The sequence below is a fragment of the Amphiura filiformis genome, chromosome 2 (assembly GCF_039555335.1).
Source record: "Amphiura filiformis chromosome 2, Afil_fr2py, whole genome shotgun sequence".
In the NCBI taxonomy this organism is placed as follows: Eukaryota; Metazoa; Echinodermata; class Ophiuroidea; order Amphilepidida; family Amphiuridae; genus Amphiura; species Amphiura filiformis.
In genome coordinates, this window is record NC_092629.1 from 52,663,073 (window position 1) to 52,686,097 (window position 23,025).

Below are 23,025 nucleotides of genomic sequence, written 5' to 3' on the forward strand. Positions count from 1 at the left end.
ACCGATATCAGCTGTAGATAACTAACTCATCAAGACTCAGCAGCGGATAGCTACTTCTTCAGGACTTATATTAGCTGTACATATGTAGATAGCAACTTAACCAATACCGATATCAGCAGTAGATAACTACTTCATCAATTAACATCAGTACTAATAGCTACATGTACTTCATCAATACTGACATCAGCAGTAGATAGCTACTTACTCGATACTTATCAGGCAGGGCCCGATCTTAACTTTTTTGGCACTAGCCAGTCGAGCGTGTAACTCTAAAAAGTTACACGCCCGACAGAAATTTTACAAGCCCGAATTTTGCAGGAAATAATGTTCAATAAATGAAAAAAGTAGACAACAAACGATAGTCTCTCAAAGTTTAATACACATAGCAGTTAAGGAATCGGGCAGCAATGTTTGCACCATATTTTTTGTGGGGCCTGTGAGCACATCAGACATATCGAATTACATTCTGAATACGAAGTATATCCTTCTGATATCAAATAATTTTGATTTTTTTGAAATTAGCGATATAATACAAATTGTATGAAAAATTATTAAAATTTAATATATTTCTTATTTTTTTTTATATTTAAAAGTCCTCGAAGTAAACTTTAAATCTAATGATATACATTGTACTTAAAGTGTATGTAGCTGGGATAAAAAGCCGACTGTAGTAAAGCTTAAGATTGATATTCATGTAGCAGCCGATAAAGTTAATGACAGCCCATCACCCACTAAGGTCATAGGTTAGTTAAAGAAGGCTCGTTCTCTGACAAACAGGGCGTGGTACTGAATAAACGATAAATAACACTGCTGAACTATATATGGTTGTCACCGCATTCTTCTATTCGTCCTCATGGGCCAATGGTTTACCACACCGACCATCAATTGAAATTTTTGACCTTTCATTTGATCCCATTTTGTAGTGTTTTGGAAAAAAATGTATATCTTCAATAAGAAAGGTCAAAATTTTCATATGATGGACGGCTATTCATCCCAGCTACATGTACGTACACTTAAAGTACATATCATTAGATTTATACAATTTACTTTGAGGACTGTTAAATTTAAAAAATATCAATTTTTAATAATTTACCATAAAATGTGTATACATTATATCGCAAATTTCAAAAAATCTAAATTATTTGATATCATCAAGACATTACTTGTATTCAAAATGCAATTCAATATGTCTGATGTGCTGAATGTCCCACATAAAATATGTGAAAACATAGCTATCCAAGCCCTTAAGGGGGTACTACACCCCTGCTCAATTATTTTGTGCCTATTTTTACATTTTTTCTCAAAATTATAGCGCATTGGTGACAAGTAAGATATGTATATTATAGGGGCAAGGACTACAACTACTGCACTGGAAATTTTATTTCAACACAGACAACAGTTGTGGAGTTACAGTCAAAAATGAGGAAAACCAATATTTGATCAATAAATCAATAACTACTTGCCTTGAGTTGCTGAATTTTCAGTGCAGTAGTTGTAGTCTTTGCCCCTATAATATGCATATCGTACTTGTCACCAATGCACTATAATTTTTGAGAAAAATGCAAGAATATCCACAGAATTGGCCAGGGGTGTAGTACCCCCTAAAGTGTTATCCATTTAGATGTGAGCTCTGCTCGTAACTTGTTCTTTATTAACAGTGGGGTTGGAATAAAATCTTGAAGTGTAGTAGTAAATCAAGCACTTTTTGGCAACAGGATAAGTTTATGGTACAAATGCACGCAAAGCACGCAAACATTTTTGACATATTGAAGCTAATTTGTAAAAGTAGAACAAATACGAAGGCCGGGCCTTGAACCGGGACCTCAGTGGTGCAAGGCGAGGGACTACCGCGGCGCGAACTCGCTCTCTTTGTTTGATATATTTGTAGGAATTCACATTTAATATTTAATCAATTCTATTATTTGTTTTGATATATTTGATACAGGCGAGACACATTCAATCATCTTACAACTTGGTTAGAAGATGCCCGTCAGCATTCCAGCTCCAATATGGTCATTATGCTTATTGGAAATAAAAGGTAAGATGGCGACAAAAAAGAAGCAGTGATCCAACAAAATGAGGAACACTTTGAAACTGACTACAAGTCGTATTGAGCTAAAGCAACAACATATGAAAACAATTCTTTGTTTTTAAGGCTATCAAAATGGAGTTATCATTATATATATTCATATTGGGCAGAAAAACCTAGAATGTTCTTGTGGCCCTTGAACATGTTTAACACAAAACTGCCAAGTTATCATTATATATATTCATGTTGGACAGGAAAAACCTCCTAGATGTTCTTGTGGCCCTTGAACATGTTTAACACAAAACTGCCAAGAGTTTACATAGGAGGTTTTGCTTTAAACATGTTCAGGGGCCAATGACACATAGGAGGTTTTTCCTACCCAGCAACGATATTGTAGGATTAGTGCAAGATGGCGGTATTATCTAGATGGGTAAAGTATGGGTTATATGCGAGTTCTGATGCCTTGTCTGGGTCCTGCTGATCATAAGCCTCTATTAACTCTTGAAGTAAGAGGGATACCTCACTTTGTGCATAACCAATATACCTGCAGACCAAATCAAGTCAAAATTCATACAACATGTTAACAGTATTATAGTTTGATCAGCTCGTAATAGGCGTGAAATGTTAGGCTTTTACCACTGCGCCGAAAAGTAGACCCACGTCAAGAGTGCTATTAGTTGACCTGTCTGATCTATATTTTGTGTGTAAAGAAAGTTTAAGACTTGGATTAATAATTTGTGATGCTTCTGGCAAGATGTCACAAGACAATTTTCAAAAATAAAATATTTTGATATTAATCTGCAATGTTATTAAGGCCCTCCGATTACAAGCTGATCAAAGTATATATAATGTACCTGGGAAATGTACATCTTTTCAGGGTTAGAATTTTGTTGCACAGTCTGAGAATTAAGCTTGATTCTTGCAATAGTTCCCACCCAATCTTTGCTCTATGAGCATAAACAGTGGATGAGAATTCAGTTTGATTCACACAAATTTGTCTATGAGAATCAATTTGCGGATTTTTGTCAAAATTATAGCCCCGTTTTTTTAAAGGACCACAATCATGTAATGTATTTCAAAGTGCTATGATATATAGTACGATTATGGGACCTACATGTATATAGTGTTAATTTACTTAGAGAATAAATAATAGACATTTTTGTTTTAACTATCCTCTACTATGTGATAGAGGACAGGGACACTATATATGGTACACTATATAAATGTGTGGCTCTTTTTAACGCACCTGAATGTTTTTTTTTCCCCCAATATTCTTTCAGTGACTTGGAGGCAAGGCGAGATGTAAAGAAAGAAGAGGGAGAAGCCTTTGCTAGAGAACATGGCCTCATCTTCATGGAGACATCCGCCAAGACGGCCGCCAATGTAGAAGAAGCGTTCATTAACACAGCCAAGGAAATCTACCAGAAGATACAGGAAGGTGTCTTTGATATTAACAATGAGGTGGGTATTTGTTTGTCTTTATGTTTGTTTGTTTGAGGTAGAGCAATATAGATAAGGAGTCTGGTATCTACCTCGGTACATTTCCCATCATTGTGCTATTCGAGTTGAAATCCATACACCCCCTGTGGTAGACATGATCTTAATCTGCCACATAGGGAGTGTAAATTTCAAAGTGGAGTCACCCACTTAGGTAACCCCATTTGAAATTCCAACTACTGTGCGAGAGATGAAGGTCATGAGGTGTATGCAGTGTATAAAATACAACCAACAAGCAATCTGCAGAACAGGCTGCTCTAAAAGTAGAAGACAAGGTTGCTACGTCGGCACGCATAGTAGGTGATAAAAGTAGTTTTCCAAGTAAAGTGTTTGGATGCGAGCCGTTAGACCAATAGGCCTATAAAATAAACGCCGTGTCAGACAAAAGTCTTTGAACATGGCAAAAGTTCGAAGCATCGTTACTGCGCATTTCAAAGCCGTGAAGTGCGCAGTAACAATGTGCGCATCAGAGTGACGACATCAGTCACATGACAGGGGTTTTCATTGCTCCACTAGTGCATTTAACTGAAATGTGGCATATCAAGTTCAAAAGTTTTTCATTTTAAGGACTTGATGAGACAAATGTGTTACTGTTTATAAGCTTTCTGTGTTACTTTTTAATATTTGACTTGACTATATATCAGTTTTTGCTGGTTTAAACCAGGTGGCTCAAAATAAGCTAAGGTGTCATAAAAGTGTAACACACAATTATTTTTCCAGCTCTTTTCTTTTGGTCTCCAACCAGGTTTAAATTATAGTATGCACATATATCGTTCATAATACACTAAAAGAAAGATAAGTTATAGACCATTTACTTCACAAATTTAATTTTCTAGCCCTTATGCGATGCTTTTTTATTTGACAGACACAATTTTGATGATTTTCTGCAATCAAATAAAAATTTATAAAAGTATTACATAAGGTATTTTGTGGTTATTTAGGTGTAGGACCTACAGCAACTCATTGTGGGCAAAAATGTGTCCAAATATTACAATAAGGAGGATAAATTGTTATAAATAAAATATGTGTGTCTGTCAAGCCATAACATACGCAAGATGTCTGTCAAATGTAACATACAGAATAATAATTTGGCAAAATAGTAGTTCAAGATGGGAAATTGAATAAAGATCACATGCAGTTTATAAATCACATGTTTTAAAACACTTTTATAAACTCTAAACTATCATCATAATGTGAACATCAAGTGATTTTTAATTTTTTGAAACGTATTACGTATGTTACTTTTGACAGACACATACAAATCTAGCGTATGTTACTTGCGTACAAATGTTTGACAGACAACACTTAACAATGGATTGTGTCATCAAAAAAACTTCTCCTCACAAAGTGATAGTGCCACAAAGCTAGGTGGAGCTAAATGCTATGTCATGTAGCATAATTAGCTGTATCACCCTAGTTTAGCAGGAATTACAGCACCGTCTTGCGTATGTTACTATTTGACAGACATTTCAAGAAAAATTTTAAAATTGTTATATGTTCAAAAAAGATGGCAGCCACTTACAAATTGATTATAATATGGAGAAATGAAGTTATTTACAATAGATTTACCCTTTAGTTTATGCTTCAAGTCTTTGTTTATAAAAACTGAGGGACTTCAAAATCAATCAAAAGTTTGACAGACAATAGTAACATCATGAAGGCAAACTTTTAAATCCTTTTTTGATCTGTTAACTTATAATTCATAATGCCTCTTTCTGTTTTTTTGATTGGTTTACTGCACCATTTTGGGAAACAGGTCACATGAATTTCTATAAGGATCCATAAAAAAAATTAAAAGCTGTTGAAAAAAGGCGTCTCTTGGCATGTTACAAATAAAAGTGTAAAAATAGGCATTTTTACAGCTATTTTTTATTATTTTATTATTTAGAGTGAAAGGATTTTACTTAAATTGTGTATGCTATGTCTTTACTACCTAAACTTGCCACTAAACTAGCAAATATTCCATTTCTATAATTATTATTTTTAAAAAAAGATGTCAAAATATATGGCTATAATATGACACCTTAGCATATTTTGAGCCAGGTACAAAAGCAGGTTTTTGCTAGTTTTTGCCACTTTGCTGGCAAAAACAGATTTTTGCCGGCAAAAACCGAACCCTGGTTGTTATCAGGATTATTCAACAAAAAGTGTGCTTGACGCAGTATATTCAGTACATGCTCTCATGATCGGGATTTAATATTTTGGTTATAGTAAGACATGGGCTCCCTGATCATTGGTGATATACATGTATTCATAACCACAATGTTTTTTGTATTTTTGTTTACAGGCCAATGGAATTAAGCTCGGACCACAGCACTCGCCATCAAATCCCACGCTACCCGGATCATCCGGCGGCGGCCAAGCGTCAGGAGGCGGATGTTGCTAAGACCTAAGCCCTCTATAGTCCCGATTATTAATATGTATTATTACTATTCCATGTGATACATTTACTAGTTCTAAAGAAACCAGTGTATAGCCCTCTTTGTTAAGCGTTCGTATAGGGATCACGTGCAAGAGAACTATATAAAAAGCGGGAACTTTAAACTAAATTTGGTAGTACCGTATGTGTCTCTGTTATCGCTGTGATATGCGGCAGTGTCTATGTGGTGGCTATAATGGCGCAGTAAGTGGGTCATCTTAAAAGTTGTGAGGTTGGTTTTGTCAAAATGGGTCATTCAGATAAATTTGAAAAAAAAATCTGGGATTATTTTGACTGTTTATGTACTGATTATTATATTGCATGTGAGAGATGGGAAATTCCCAGCAAATGTCAAGAATTACATGAACTTTGTTAAATTTGTCTGTTTTTGTTTCACTGATTACAGTAATTAGTACACACTTTACAATAGTTTTATTGAGTACTATTTCAAAACTTTTTACACACTAAAGGATATTTAGGTAAGTTAAATTCATAATTTATACTTTTTTCTAGTTCGTAATCTCCTCCGGAAGACCTTGCGTCCATCAATGACAGAATTGCCAACATAATTTACATCAATTTTTGGAATTAATTGTATTGCGGAAATGGACAATTTCACCAAACAAATTTTGGAATGACTCCTTTGCACAAATATTACTAATATTTCTTGAGGACTAAAAAGCTAATTTATAAAACGCCGTCTCTGTCACAAGCATTGCTAGTGTCGCGCGCCATTCACTGTCACATTAATGTACGGTATACTGGTGGGATGTGGAAGATATTTGCCATGTCTTTTGCCAATTCTTCATAAATACAAATTATGAAAAAAAAACCACTTAATATTGCACTTTATATTTTTATTTTCCTTGACTTTTCCTAGACTTGGTAGACTAACCAGCAACCACTATATTGGTCACATTATTATTTTATGTTAACCTGCCAAGTTAAACTGTATACAGTTTCATTTTAACTTTTCAACAGTAAATTGTAAGCCATGAATATAAAACCTGGAGAAATTTTAGGTTTTAGTAGAATTTTACTTGCCATGAATCAGTCCCCCAAATCAAAATTGGAAAAATAAAACAATATACAGGCAGGTTGTTTTTAATGCTAATCAGCTGTAAACATTCTAATGGGAGGGATAAAGCAAGGCTGACTCTTTTGGGAAAGTACCAAACTTTTTTTATGAAGTAAAAGTACTCAATTTATTAAACAAATTTAGGATAACAGTGTTTCATGGTTTCGAGATAAGCCAAAATTTGTGTTTAATAGATTGCAACACTTTCTAGATTATAGAATGTTTCTAGATTATATACACAAGTGTTTCTAAATTATATGCACAGTGTTTCTATATAGGAGCCAGTGTTTCTTATTCATAAACATAGTGGTTTTGAACCATTAACATGGTGTTTCTAGAAAGTAGCATCAAAGTACGCTGTCCGACACTGCAGCAAGTGCAATGTCCGTTATTAATGTATGATACATGTAGTTCCCAAATTAGCAAAAAATATGCTTTGTTTATATTCATGGGGAAACAAAGGGGGCCCCCGAGTCTGTGTTTTGTATGAAAAAAATATTAATGTAAAATACTTGAAGTGTATAAATTTCATCAACAGTGTAGCATGTATCTTGTTCTTCGTCATTCAAAATGTGTAGCAACTAATATACACAGCTAGATGCTTTCCTAGAGTGGAACTCAATGTAACCAACCGCCAGAGTACCCATGATGTACCCGGATTCGCTGGTTCCCTGCTACTTTGGCTATGTGTATCCAGAAAGAGATAATACCTTCAAAAGGAGTCAGATCTGTGCCATGTTTACGAGCAGCTCATGGCGGGTAAATTAAGGTACCGCTGGATTATTTGGCTACTCCGTTTAAAGTCCTCACTCCTCCTGTGGAAGATTTTGGGAATATGTTCAACAGGGAGAGTATGAATTTCAAATGGAATTAGCATATTAACCAACTCTATCATTGAAACTCACCCTTCCACTGTGGAAAATTCAGGTTGAATGTTTCTCAGAGTGTGTATTAAATTCAAATGGAGCTGCTTAATGTGTTCATTCCATTTGAAATTCATACTCCTCCTGTGGCAGATATTTCCAAATTCTTCCACAGGGGTTGTGTGTAATTTAAATGGAATAGCCCATTTGGCCATGCACCTGGCACACCACATATTAAAGTATGTGCTTGTGTGCGTTCTGTGTGCAAGTACCAATGAGGTGCGCCAAGCGCTACATGCGTAAACCAACATAACACTTTAACTTTAAAAGTTTAAGGTATCGTACCAACATAACCCTTAACTTAAAGGTTTAAGTTATCGTAAGTTTTGATGCAAGTTGCTGATTAAGTTTGACCGATTATGTCTTCAGAATCTTGCATTCCATCACTTTGCACATAACCTAGCTGTCCGATTATTTCACCACGTGGACAGTCATTTGGATACTTAATGATGGCTATTCTGAATACATGATAAAAGGGAATGGATAAATTGATTCGCTGTTAGTTTTCAAAATAATTGTGCTCGGGTATCTTCTCATCCAATATTTAAAAACTCATAGCTGGACCAATATATTTGTGTATCGTTCAATATCATATTGGTCTGTGTTTGCGATATCTCAGTTTGAGCGGATGGCTATTCCAGTTGATTCATACACCCCCTATGAAAGACATGACCTTAATCTCAAACACTGCAGATGTAGATTTGAAACAGAGTCGCCTAATTTAGGTAACCCCATTTGAAATTCACACTTGCTGTGAGGAAGATTAAGGTCATGTCTTCCATTGGGGGTGTATGGATTTCAACTGGAATAGCAGGATCTGCCAAAGTGCAGGTAATGGCGTAACTTTTGGAATACCCACAATGTACTTCTAGGTATAGTACATTGACCTTTTCTGTGAATCCTATTTGAGCCTTTACAGGTGGACCTAAGATGTTATGCCAATGTGCACATCATTAAGCGAACATTGCTACTGCGCATTTCAAAGCCGTGAAGTGCACAGTAACAATGTGCGCATCAGCGTGACGACATCACAGGTCTACCCGCAAAGCCTTATGGGATTTACTGAAAAGGTCATTCAGGAGTATCGTACATGTGGACGACTTTCAAAGAAATCCAAAGATACCGGTACATAGCTGTGTAGTAATATGTACATGTAATAGTATACTAGTTACTTGTTGTTTTATGTCAAAAAAATAAAATATAAAACTTTAAAAAAATACCTGTAGAATCTTTACATATAAATGTGTGTAATCCCAGAACCTGAAACCTTACGGAAAGGTTATATGAAATATATCTTGAAAATATGAAGATTTACTGACAAAAAAAGGACAAAAATGCCTTAATTTTGATATTTTGCGATAAAAGTAAAATTCAAATTTGGGCAACTTCACCATATTCAGTTTTCTAATAATTGTAAAAAGCAAAATTGTTTACAATTTTTTTTGTGAGATTTTAGTCAAATTAAAACTGAAAGTATTTCATGTTGATTATTTATTTGCAAATATTATTATTAGTGTAGGTATTTATGGAATGTATATGACATTGTGGATGTTTAAAAAAAAGTTTACAGTAGTGTATTTTGCATTATAGACCTTTTTACATGATGTCACTATTTTAAAATAAAAATTGGGTCAAGAGACAGCCTGCAGTACACCTATATTGGGTAAACAATTGATTTATACAATGTGGTGAAAAACCTCATTGCTTATTTTTTTAAACATTTTTTTTATTCTCAAATGTTAGTTTGTTCAAATGCGATCCACATCGTTGAAACCGATTTTAAACCTACAAAATGGGAAATAATGAAAACGTTTTACATTGGTGGCATCACAAACACAATCGTGGGATGGTCACAGGCGCCAGTCGCAGCGCATCACACAAACAGATTTTTCTTGTTGGCTCTGCATTTTGTGTCTGCACATGGATCACACTGAATCTTGTATTGGCACACAGGCTGTCTATTGGACCCAATTTTAACTGATGACGTCACTGGAAAAAGGTGTATATCGGTAAAATAGGCAATTCTTGGCCAACAGCACACTTGTATAGCTCCGCAATAAACAAACATGCATATAACATGGTCTAGAAGATTGCATACAAACGCTTTTATACTGCGTTCACACTTAGAACGCTACTTGGACGCAACAGATATACTTGAGCTTGGCTAAGAATTGCCTAATTTACCCGTTTGTGACGAGAACAGTTTGAGGCAGTCATGTCATACTTGTACCATACATAGTTGTGTAAGAACCATCAGCAGTCTTGTATATTTACACCACCCGTGGCGTGATACAGTTACGGGCTAAATCAATTTCAAATGGAGCTTTTTAATGTGTTCATTCCATTTGAAATTCATACTCCCCCTGTGGCAGATATTTCCAAATCTTCCACAGGGGTAGTGTGGATTTGAAATGGAATAGCCCAATGCATTCTTATGCTGTTCTTAAATCTAGAATCATCTAGAATCCAAGACAAAATTAAAATGACTTAGTTTACATCTGACGCAACATCACTGTCAATCAAACTCTCTACGACCCTTTATTGGTGTTGTAACACGTAAATGGTTCATTCATCTGGTGCCAATCGGAGAAAAGGAATCGCAGAAAGTGGCGAAAAATTATGGTACTCTTACTACAAGGCAAAAAGCAATTTCTCTAAGCATTGCTGACATGGTGCCTTCAAGAAAAAAAGTTTTCTATTAGGCCAAAAAAAAAAAAAAAGGTTTGTCTCAAAGCTCACGAGAAATTTATGCGAAATGCGATTTTTTTTCCCCCGACTTTTTTTCATGGTATTTTGAGAAAAAAGTCTGATTTTCGCCGATTTTTTCTGGAAAAAACTAACTAAATAAAAAAAAATTCCGCATTTGTTTTTTGTCAAATCGTGGGATTTTACAAACGCGCGCGCAAGCTTTGAGATGAACCTTTTTTTTTTGCCTTACCAAGACTTTTGAGACGGTTTATATTGAAGCCGAAGGTACAAAATTACACATAAGGCATGCTGTTTTTACTGTCGTGTTCAGGAGCTCAATCATCACAATGTGACAAACTGCCCGAGTTTGATTGACAGATGACGTCTGACGTAAACTATTTTTTTTAATTCTGTCTTTGATTATAAGGAACCATGGATCCTGTGTGTCTACTGTGACACAGAGATTTTTCATGTGTCTTCGTTTGATGGTGTTACAAGTGCTGTGCCATGTCTTCAAACACATGCATGTATGCCAGAGCTTTTGAATGATCACTCACAATTTGAAACTGTACCTATTGAATTTCCAATATGGGCTATTCCAGTTGAAATCCATACATCCTCTATGGAAGACATGATTTTAATCTTCCACACAGGGAATGAGAATTTCAAATAGGGTTACCTGAATGAGGGCTCCATTTGAAATCTACACCCCCCTGGGAGATTAAGATTAAGGTCATGCCTTCAACTTGCATAGCCCAATATCATCAACTGTATGTACATGTGGCCAAAAGCACTATGGAAAGTTTTTCTTCTTTTATTTAAATGTGCTTTTCTGACAGCTGTAAAACTATGTTTTTCCCAAAGGATATTTATTCCAAACTGATGTGTTGTCAGCAACGAGGTAAAACCAAAGAGTACCAAGGCGGCCATGTTTGTGTGTCACTCATGGATGGAAAATGGTGTACCTCTGGATAATTTAATTACGCATTTAGGGATGAAATCAAAACTCGACCGGTGGTTGAACCATGTTCCATTGTTTAGAACAATAGAAACCGGATGGAACCGGCAGTCGAGTTTTGATTTGATTCCTAACCTTTGATTCAAAGTACATTGTTGTTTGCTTATTGTGTATTTGCCCAAAGATCTGCCATCTTCGTACCAAAACGAGGTTCTCCCTGCAAACGCATGCGCAAAAAGTGCATTTTTGTTTCTCGTGCTTTTCTAGCAGCGCACCAGAAGGCTTTTGCAACGCGTATGTGGTAATTAAAGCATGCCTTTGACAGGCGTACGCAATACGCATATACATCATGCACTTTGCGGGTAGAACCTCGTTTTGAGATGACCGTGTGATCAGCGAATACTGTGTGTCAAAAATGTGCTCAATCCTTTGTAACACTCGAGCTTAAAGAGCAAATTATTGTTTGATTTTGGGCTCTTGTCAAAAATTGATGGAGGTACACTATTTGCCCAGTGTTAAAATTGAAATGGTGGCTTTACCATAGTATTATACACAGGGTGATGATGTTGAGTTGGTACTCTTTGGTTATAATCTCTTTTGTTTGTTGCATACTGAACACCAAAAGTATGTAGAGGCTTAAAGAAATTAATACTTGAGCAGAAAAATTGGAAATTTTACAGATTTGGCAGTATGTCACTGGAATTTATTCAAGTAGCAGTAAATGAACTATAAGATCTACAGGTTATTCACTCTTGTTTGGAGCAAGAATCCTTTGGGATAAAGAAATTGTTCTGTGTAGTATAATGATAAAAGTGTTTATGGGTCAGAATGAAGTAGCAGTAAAGGAAATATAATATCTATAGATCATTCACTCTAACTTGTGTCAGATGTTGTTTTATTCATGATGTGAAATTGTGATTGAAGCATGCAGTTGTGGACTGTGATACTGATGGTCTGATTTACCAAACAATTACCACATGTGAGACATCATTTTAAAGTTTTATTTTGTGTGTGTTGTAATCATACCGCAGAAGGTACGCATATTGCCTATGGAGCTCCATGGGGGCTGATGATAAGTGAGGGGTGCGTTTGCAAACTCAAAAATAGCGCAAGCGTATACATGTAAAAGAGAGTTTGCATGTAAGCACCAAGTCTTGAAATAAGTAGGCGCCAGGAGCAAATATGCCCTCGTAAAGCCATCAGTTGCTCCTGGTCCTTGTAAATTTCGCATGGACCTGGAGCAATTTTCTCAAATAAATTGCCCCTGGTTCCAGTATGCACTTGATGCAGTAATGCTGGTATGCTGCATTGTATCTTCAGAAATTGCTCCTGGTTCTTGTAAAATCCTAAGTGAACCAGGAGCAATTAAAAAAAAAATTGCTCCTGGTTCCAGTCCCCTTTATCGCAAGGCTTGGTAAGCACCGACAGGTTTACGCTCGGATATGCAATGTCGCCAGGTCAGAATGCTGTATATAGCGGTGTCAGTTGAATTGAAGTACGCTTAGAGGGCACAGGCATAGAGCATTCTAATCTACGTGTTTTAATATTTATCTGTGGTTGCAACTAATTCAGAGATGACATTTTTCAGGTTTTAACCTGAATTCAGGTTTTTTTAGAGTCCAAATTCCGGCATTTGTATATAAAATTTATTTTCAGCCCGCTTTGGAGCTTTTTGGCTGCATTCTCGTGCTTTTTCTGACCAGTTTCAGGTTTTTTGAGTGAAACTGAGTGGCATCTCTGTAATTCAAAATCTAAAAATTGAAAATTGCAACTTCAGATGTGGTTTGTCATGGACGGTCACAGATTATTTTCCCCCCACAATAGACGACAAATAATTTGCTGCTTTTTATGCTGCTGAAGTTGACACAAAAAGATATCTGGTTATCAGCATCTTACCCGGAAAGTTGCGGGACTGGAAATGAGCATTACCGAAGAATGACCCATTATTTCAGTGGTTCCTAAACTTCTGGAGGATGGGCCAAATTAAAAAGGGTCGTGAGCAAAACCTTTAAAGAAAGAAAATCATGAAGCTAACATTATAAATGTAAGCAATCAACAAAAATTTAACAAAACTGACTATAAGCATGCTAAGACTAATGCTTGAAGTGCTTTTTAGATGTTGGAAAGGACAGAAGGAACAAAAAAGGAGAGAAGATGAACAAAGAAGTTAACCTACACAAACAACAAAGAAGTTGGACTTTCCCCCAGGTTTTCGACCCCAGGGCCCCTCTTGTGTGCCAAGCACTCCATCGGCGACAGGTAGCTACAGGTTTTTTTTGCTGGCCTGGTATGAGTTGCAGTGATTGTGTCATCGCATCACATGGGATTCATGCACACTGGTGGTTTCGCTTTGTATTTATAATTTGATCGAGTTTTGAAAAATGGTACGGTAACCACTTAAAAAAACCAGTACCAATCAGTTTAACTGATCCAGGTTGATTGGGAAATAATTTCTCAGTCTGAAATGGAAATGATCATTTCACAGTTCGTACAAAGTACGAATTTATATTTACATACATACATACATATAAGTGCTAAATTACAAAAAGTGATAGAGTTTTGAAAATTTAACACATTTAGCAGACTCTTTAAAATGTACATTTTATGAAAATATCAATTTGGAAACAAATAAATAGTAAGTCGCTTCAAGCTCGGTAATGACGTCAATGCTATTTAGTGCACTCACCAAAGCGTGCCTACAAACTACCCATGTATGCGTGTTCACTCTGTGCGATTAACTTTACCCACCAGATTAGATACTGCAATCAGTAACATGTGCACATATGTCACTACCAAACTCGAGGTGAACCAAAGAATAGTAATACAATTTGATTCATCCTGATAGACCAGAGGAGGCAAATTTGAAAATTAAAACAGCTTAATATTACTGTTAGGCGACAAAAACCTTGTTCTACGGGCGGACACACCTTTCAAGTAGGAGGCTAAAATTAACCTAAAATTTCACCATTGAAGTCTGAAAAGATTTTTTGCAAATATTTTTTCTGAATATGTTCAGCCTAAATTAATAAATTTTGGCCCCAAACCGCTGATTTAATATGATTTTAGCAAAATTTGAAGGAAAAAAAATCTCCAAAATGTAAATTCTGGATCGGTCGGAGCCCGTAGAACAGGCCTTTTTTTCATCGCCTTAGCATCGCCCAGTAAACCAATCATACTAAACCTTACATCCCTATCAATCATACTTGGTTATGAAATTAACAAATTCAATTGTCTTATCATCTACGGTATTGTTTTCTAAATAATTTTAAGTATATGTGGTACTGATAACATACTAACAGCTACCCTCTAAACATGAAAGAGTGACTTTTGTGGATTGCCTACAGTGATCACTCCATTGATTCCAGTGAGTGAAAATTCCCCGGGGAAAATTCACTCCTTTGGGGGTTAATTGCACTCCATATTCACTCTTTTTAGAGTGACTTTCACTCTTTTATTTCACTCCACAGGGACTGTCTTTTGGAATTTGCAGGAAAACATTAAGTAGTTCTTCTGGAGCCTTCAAGGAGAGTATTTACAATAGAATGTAAGGAGAGTATGGTTAACTACCGGTATTAAAGGAGAGCTAAAATCACTCTCCTAGATCAGATTTAAGGAGAGCGATTGCTCTTGCTCTCCTAGATCCTCAAAAAGCAGTCCCTGACTCCATTGGAGTGATCATTGTAGGCAATCTTTATGGTCAAATTCTCTCCCTTTTTACTCTTACATTTTGGAGAGTACATAATGTACAAACTTCTTATGATAGCACCAAATGCTTGTATGCCAGATAGCTGACACCAACCCTTTTGAACTTACGTACTGTTCAATATTTATGCCTGAGGGAGTGGGAGATGAGTTTAATCCATATTTTGGGGGTCTTGAAGTTGAAGGGGATTCTGAATGTTTAAAGCGGATGTGAGGGGAACATGAAATTTTGTGTTAATTTTTAGCTCATTGTGTTAGCACAATGAACTCTAGGCATGATCCATTTTTCTGTAGGTTTTTTTCTTTCTCTTGCTACATCGTTTGAGCAATGGATCTGGTAATTTGAGGCGGGGATCTTTGCATGATCGTTCATGATTGTTACTTATTTAGCTAAAAAAATTCGGACAGAAAGTATCATTTTTGGAGCATTTTCTTACAAAAAGTTCTACCAAATTTCATGGAATAGTCTCATGTAGACTGTTTGTGGTGCTTTTCATATTACAAACACTGTACAAACTCCTTGATTGTGCGAATTTGTAAAAGAGATTGTTGAACTTTACTGTTTCAGTGCGGCTACAATGTCTGCTTTTCAGTGTTGCTTTTAGCACCAATTGGGCTTGTGCTGTCTATAGGCCCTTATGCTGGTTTCATACTTTCCTGCCGCTTGCCGCTTTGAAGATGATTTTACTTCACTGCGCAATCTCACTAAAAACGCTAGCAGTGACCAGCGGCAAGCCGATATATCGATCACTCCGCCGCTTTGCCGCGGCGGCAGCACCGCTGGGAGTTGAATTCAAGTCAACTCGGAGCGGCGCCGCTCTGACGTATGAGAACAAAAATATGAAAACAAAACTGTATTAAACAAAATCAAATCAAAGGATACTCGACAAGCAAAAGGTACAAATAAATATATGCCTTGAATAAATAAATATCTTGAGAACCGCAAGTATATTTTCAAAATGCTGATTTGTGCTTGATCACAGCACTATGGTGATTTTGAGGTTTGAGAATACTGAAATGTGTTTTTCAAAGTTGGCAGCCCTGTATACATAGTTATACATGGCTATACATAGCTATACATGGCTATGACATGGTTACTTATGGCTATACATACTACATAGCTATGCATGGCTATACATGGCCATACATCCGATGGTGCATCCAAGACATTAAATATACAAACAAAACTGTATTAAACAAAATAAAATCAAAGGATACTCGACAAGCAAAAGGTACAAATAAATAAATGCCTTGAATAAATAAATATCTTGAGAGCCGTAAGTATATTTTCAAAATGCTGATTTGTGCTTGATCACAGCACTATGGTGATTTTGAGAATACTGAAATGTGTTTTTCAAAGTTGGCAGCCCTGTATACATAGCTATACATGGCTATACATGGCCATGACATGGTTACATGGCTATACATGACCATACATAGCTATCCATGGCTATACATACTACATAGCTATCCATGGCTATACATAGCTATGCATGGCTATACATATCTATGCATGGCTATACATAGCTACGCATAGTATTCCTGACCATAACCCATAACAAATGAGCTACAGCACCAGTGGTGCTCTTGTTGTTTTGTCCACCCCTGGCGTAAATATTGAACAGTCAAATTCTACATGGTTTTGCAATAGTTAACACAAAAATTATATTTATAACACACAGATTGAGTTTTCAAGTTGGTGAGAATCTGCAGATTGATTTTTATTGCAAATATTCTTGTTTTAAAACTGGTGAATCAAAGTTGATTTTAAATTGTTACAAACTTTTTTGAAGTTTTGGCAGTTTTTGCTCTCTTCAACACATATCCAGTACGGATTAAAATTTACAAATTCATATAAATATTTGTATTTAGTGTTTTATACCAGACTTAAATTAATTCAGGTAAAATCGCAAGGGATAAAGACTGCAGGCCTTGTCTGTGTTGATAATCGGACGCTGAAAATAAATGATGTTCAATGGCCACACAGTAGATCCATGGCCGAGAGGCCTTGCTTATCCTGCCAGGCATGTATGCACAGGCTGAGAACAGAGATTTATAAGTCTCAGTCAACAGAGTTTAAAATGCTTACACACTTTTTTTTTTGGTATTCAGCATGGCTCTAATTTCATAGGAACACCCTGTACATTAAATATAGGCATTGGTTGACTTGATGGAATAAACCTGGGTTGTCTTGGTGCAAATTGACACTGGCAGTTTGGTACAGTACATATGGGACGTGCCATGTTGACTATGGGAGTGCTGCTTGCAGCATGCATCAATCCAGTTGTGAACTCAACTGGGGACGGTGGAAGTGGAACAGCCAGTTGCTCTTCATCCATCAGTGGCATTTGGACTTCCATCATTGAAGATTCTTGCCGAGACATTGACCCTGGTGGGGCTTGTTCCTGGGTAGCATTCAAGAAAGCCGAGCTGATGATGTCTTTACCGTGACTGGAAGTCGAAGGCATGGGAGGTGGCAGAAGCATGCCATCTGATCTGGATACTACTCCAAATGAGGATGTGGGCATAGAGTGTCCAGATGATGCGGAAGATGAAAACGGTCCAGATCTGGAAAATCCGGATGCACTCGAAGAAGAGAAAGACCCTCCTGACCTGGAAAGTCCTACTGAGGAAGAAAATTGTCCCGATGAGTTGACGGAACTGGAAGAAGTGTGGTAGAACGAAGGAGGATCTGATGATGATGAGAATGAAGATCCTGAAGTTCCTGAAGTGGAACATGATGATGTGCCATCAGATGATGAAGGACCACTTGTGCTGCTGGATTGAAACTGATCACTTTGAGAACCACTCTCCAGATCAAATGATTGCTGTCGCTGCCACATCGATGGAGGTTCTGGAGATTCCGACTGAAAAGATTCAAAAGTCTCATTGAGCAAGCAGCTCACGGCACTCTCAGCTTCAGATATGGAGGTGTCCAAGGGTGCTTCTGTGAGCGCATATCCAACGGATGAGCTTAGGTTTCCAACTGGTGACATGTTGAAGGCTTTGAGGACAGGTGGGGAGGAGAGGTCATCATCATTGAAGAACATTGGTCCAGCACCTAATAAATGGAGGAAAAGAAAATGGCCAAGATGTGGTGTTAGTAATACTGCTGAGGAAACTAAAATGCTTTTTAAAAACCTTTAATACTTGTACTTGTATGGTAGGCCTAAATTAAGCATAGGGAAAAAGTGCTATTTTTGAGAGTAAAATGCGCACGCCAGTTTTTGAAAATGCATGATTTTTCTCCCCAAAAAGTTCAAATATATACGGTATGCAATATTTTTAAAAAATTACTGTTTTTCTTCTATATTTTCGTGCAAATTTTTGCGACGGCCTATTTTCTATACTTGTTGGATTGCGTTGCAGATCATTATGGATTCTTTGATTTTAGTGAAAACATTTTACCTGTCCTTAGGTTTAGCCTAAATTGATGTGTGCGCTCAGTTTGCGCTTCATTATATCAAAGTCCAACTAAACTTTTGCATGGCACGGACGTTTAGCCTTCCTAGCTCAGTTCGGTTCACCCTTTGCATAGATCTGTCATCTTGCTAGGGGCACAAGGTTCTCCTGCAAACGTACATGTGCAAAATATGCATTTTTGTTTATCACGCTTTTCTATTCAGCAAATTACTTCATGTTGTCTGCTCTGTCTGATCAAAAAGGTCACGCGTGCCGTTGCCATTGCTACACAGTACACAGCTTGACCAGCGAATGAGGTGCGATGATGCTGTGATTCAATTAGCCAATCAGAACTACAAGTTCTCTGCTGAAAACTATAGCAGCGCACCAGAAGGCTTTTGCATCGCTAATTAAAACATGCGTTTGACAGGCGTATGCGCACACACAGAATGCACTCTGCTCTGCGGGTAGAACATCATTTTGAGATGACCGTGCGATCGGCGAATTGATGTCAATGCCTTTTGTTAGTGCACTGCAAGTGTGTCAAAAACCGCTGTTTAGTTTTACGCATGTGTGTACGCTCTGTGAGTGAGAATAACTTCGCTTCACTTTGATACTGCGCCTTGGAAATACGCACTTACGATAAATCATTATCGAACTTGAGGTAAACCAATGACATGTAATGATGTATAGACGAATCTGACGAGCCAAGTGATGGTCAGGATTTATATAGTCAGCCATTGCTGGGGGCCAGCTGTGTCAACTCAAACCAGCTTAGTTCGTTTGGTTTGCGATCCAAGATGCCCACTACCTGAACGCAGTGGAGCGCGTAGCACTTGCGCCGCATCACGGGAGCGGTAAACGCTGCACGCCTATGATACTGTCGTCGCGTAAAATGGATGGATGGCCCCTAGCTATGGTCGCCAGCAGGTGTAGGAATGTGGCTGATCGGAATCGTGTATAGTCCTGCGAAAAATTATTGACATTTCATGACCATGTTTTTGATATTTTGAACGTAAATAGTCTGGCGTAAGCAGGCGCCAGTCACGCCACAGTACACATTACTCAATACCAGATACACAATCTTATAAAGCCAACAGTCACCACACACACTACTCAATAGTCAATACACGGTGTTATAATAAAGCCATGTAGCCAAGCTATAGTATAGGCTAGGCTAAGCTTAAGGACATCTATGCTTAAAAATCATTTTCTAGATTGAGGCCTAGCCTAGCCTAGCATGCTACAGTCAGTCAACTCTGCTGAAGTACAAGTACCTACGCGGACACGCATTGTGCCAACTTTGAAGTGACAACGCGCGCATATATAGTACTCTTTGTGTTGCTATATTTATTCTCGGATGCATGACGTTGTAAAAAGTTCCTTCTCCATACATGCCATATAGCATAGCATAGGACTAAATCTCCAGACTTTAACAACAGTTGTAGCAGGGCTAGAGCTAGGCCTAGGCCATGTAAGCCAGGCCTGATGTAAGCCGGGGATGTAAGCCTAATATTTATATTTTATCATCCTACGTCTACGACAAAACCTACCATGTGCATCTTGCCGACCAATGACCACATATTTTCTCAACTGGCCACGTTGATCACACAGTTTGGAGAAATCACAATTCTGCCCTGTTGCTGGTGTAGCTATCAAACTCCCTCGAGTTGCACTTGCTATCAAAGACAGTCCAAAAACTTTGCCTTGGTTGGCAATGAGGCTTACTGGAAAATCTTTTCCACGAAATTGTTGTGAATTATACAAGTTGGTCCTGTCTCTCAGGATGCCAAACCTTGCGTCGGGTGAAGGATTGTGTACGCCTGGTGGAAACAGATGATTTAGCTCGGCGTTTTCTTGTGCTTTTCTCTTTTGAGCTGCACTTGCTCGACGAACACGTATCAAAAGTTCTGGATGGGATTGGTCAAAACAACTGTTTTGGAAATGTTGAAGATCGGCATTCATCTGCAGCTGATGAGAGTGTGAATGGATATGATTTTGTGAAAATTCATAGATCCGTGATCCTTGATGAAGAGCAGTGATCTTCCTGAAGCCATACAGATTCAACTGACGGACGAAACTGGAAAAGTTCTTGGTTTTGAATATTGCCATCTCTTCCCTTGCCAAGACCTCGTACTTGAACTTGTGTGCATCAATACCGATGGTCGTGCCGCCATTTGTCCAGCGAATTGATTGGTATTGTTCATCATTTACAAGTTTCCACAATTTCCCGGGAAAAGTGTTTGAATTCACAGGGCAACCTGGTGGATATTCACCGGGCGCAGCAGGTCTGGCTTGATGAATATTTTGACAATTCATTTCGCAGACTTTTTTTACAGAACTCGTGTGAGCGCCGACCGTAGCGTTTGGAAGCTGAAAACGAAATAAATTTTCGCAACGCAAATTCTTTTGAATTCTAAAAGAATGCGCTCGCGTATTGCGCGATTTTGCGTCGCGTCGTAATGCGGTCCATACCATTGGCCGTACGGGGACATGTAACGCCGGTCAGCCGATTTGTGGCAGGTGATTGGCTAAAAGAGTTCATGATGTCGCAGGCCAAAAATTGTTTTGCGTGCCCTCCAGTGGAATTTTTGGGTGGGTCGGTAGGTCGGAAATATTTTTTGACACTAGGCCTACTCCCGGCCACATTCCAAAAAAAATACAGCACTAATTTTTAGGGAATAAAAAAAATATATTATCCAGTTTTGCCAAATGAAACATAGCTATAGTGGGAATTCCAATTGAATGAACGCAGCTTTCAATAGCGTGACGAATTTTTGCGTACACTGCGCGATGTACGCCAGCGTGTGCGACTGTGCGTGAGTAACGCGGAAATGAATCCAACCATGCCAACGCACTCGTGATTGGATAGCATTGTATCCAAGGTCGTGCCAGGTCGTGCGTTCGCGTTGTAGTTTGAAATACGCAATATACGATCGCGGTTGGATCGAGTGCAGCTGTTAAAAGCTGCGTTCATTCAATTGGAATTCTTACTATAAATCCTAATCCTTAAAATAATCATAACTGGCAATAAAAGTTCACGATTTGGTCAAATGTATTTAAATTATGAGCCAAAATCCCGGGGCCAAAATTCATTTTAGGGTGTTTTTCACATGCTGTGACAATCAAGGCTATAAACTTGACTTGTACGAAGTTCTATTTCAATTTATGCATTTTGGAAAAGATTATCTATAGTGGGAATTCCAATTGAATGAACGCAGCTTTCAATAGCGTGACGCATTTTTGCGTACACTGCGCGATATACGCCAGCGTGTGCGACTGTGCGTGAGTAACGCGGAAGTGAATCCAACCATGCCAACGCACTCGTGATTGGTTAGCATTGTATCCAAGGTCGTGCCAAGGGGCTGACAGTGATTCGCCGATTCTCCAAATTTGGCCAAATTTGCACGCTACGGTATGCTATACAGAAGTTGCCGGGAATTACAAATTTGGTACCAGCATGGGAGCCGCCATCTTGGGAAAAGGGGGTGCTGGCGACCGTCGACTCGACGGTCGCCAGCACCCCCGAACGCGCCCAGCAGCTCCCAGCACCATGACTACGCGTAACAGTACGCGTTCCCGACTGTCAATCAATCAATATTAATCAATCAATATATTTTATTAACATTCACCAAACAAACTGGTATAGTTAATATTTACAAATACAAATATTTACAATTGAAATTGCAATATTAAAGTTACAAGTACAAATATTTACAATTATAGAAGAAATATAAATTAGTCTTAATAATAATAGACAATATTAATAGTGGCGCTCAAGTCCATGTTACATTGAGCCTATATAATGAAAATATGACAGGGGGTCGCTGCTCTAAGCCCAAATGGGAACTTTGTTATTATCTATAAGTCCATGTTCGTTCGTGAATCAAAAGCTGATTTGACGAATTTGGTTATTGGAGTAATACTGTCAAAATCACTTGCACTCATTATAAGTTTGAAAATGTCAGTGTCTACCATACCATCTATATCATACATTTCATGTATTGTAGATAATAAATCTTGGCGAGGGTTGGTATAGAAAGGACATATCATTACAAAATGAAATTCATCCTCCACCTTATTTAAATTACAAAGTGTACAAATTCTATTCTCTGGATTAATTTTTGGAGAGAAGTGACGCCCCTTTTCGATCATGAGATTATGTGCGCTTATTCTTAATTTACAGAATGCAGCCCTGGAAGATCTTTTAGCGATAATAACATAATTTTCTGCAGTGAAAGAATTTTTGAATGTACAATATGTTCTGAGTTTAGGACTAAAATTATTAATATGATTAACCCAAAGATTGTTATAGACGATTTGAAGTTT

The 23,025-nt window shown here is 37.6% G+C and overlaps 3 protein-coding genes across 3 annotated transcripts in view; 1 reads left to right on the top strand and 2 right to left on the bottom strand.

Moving 5' to 3' along the window:
• The window catches only part of LOC140146364 (ras-related protein Rab-2A), a 44,918-nt gene extending 32,449 nt beyond the window's left edge, over window positions 1–12,469 (top strand). Inside the window, exons 5-7 of the mRNA XM_072168187.1 lie at window positions 1,946–2,038; window positions 3,310–3,490; window positions 5,814–12,469. Of these exons, the coding sequence (XP_072024288.1) occupies window positions 1,946–2,038; window positions 3,310–3,490; window positions 5,814–5,912 (373 nt within the window). The 3' untranslated portion in view covers window positions 5,913–12,469. The remainder of the gene's footprint in view (window positions 1–1,945; window positions 2,039–3,309; window positions 3,491–5,813) is intronic.
• A 4,696-nt stretch (window positions 12,470–17,165) lies between these two features.
• LOC140136254 (uncharacterized) lies at window positions 17,166–19,588 on the bottom strand. Its single transcript, XM_072157981.1, has 2 exons — window positions 19,338–19,588; window positions 17,166–18,355 (listed from the first exon to the last, which is right to left on the bottom strand). The coding sequence occupies exons 1-2, from the start codon at window positions 19,435–19,437 to the stop codon at window positions 17,403–17,405; spliced, it is 1,053 nt and encodes a 350-aa protein (XP_072014082.1). The 5' UTR covers window positions 19,438–19,588; the 3' UTR covers window positions 17,166–17,402.
• Window positions 19,589–20,205: 617 nt separating this feature from the next.
• Window positions 20,206–21,015, bottom strand: LOC140141363 (uncharacterized). Its single transcript, XM_072163204.1, has 2 exons — window positions 20,727–21,015; window positions 20,206–20,678 (listed from the first exon to the last, which is right to left on the bottom strand). The coding sequence occupies exons 1-2, from the start codon at window positions 21,013–21,015 to the stop codon at window positions 20,206–20,208; spliced, it is 762 nt and encodes a 253-aa protein (XP_072019305.1).
• Between the last annotated feature and the right edge of the window lie 2,010 nt (window positions 21,016–23,025).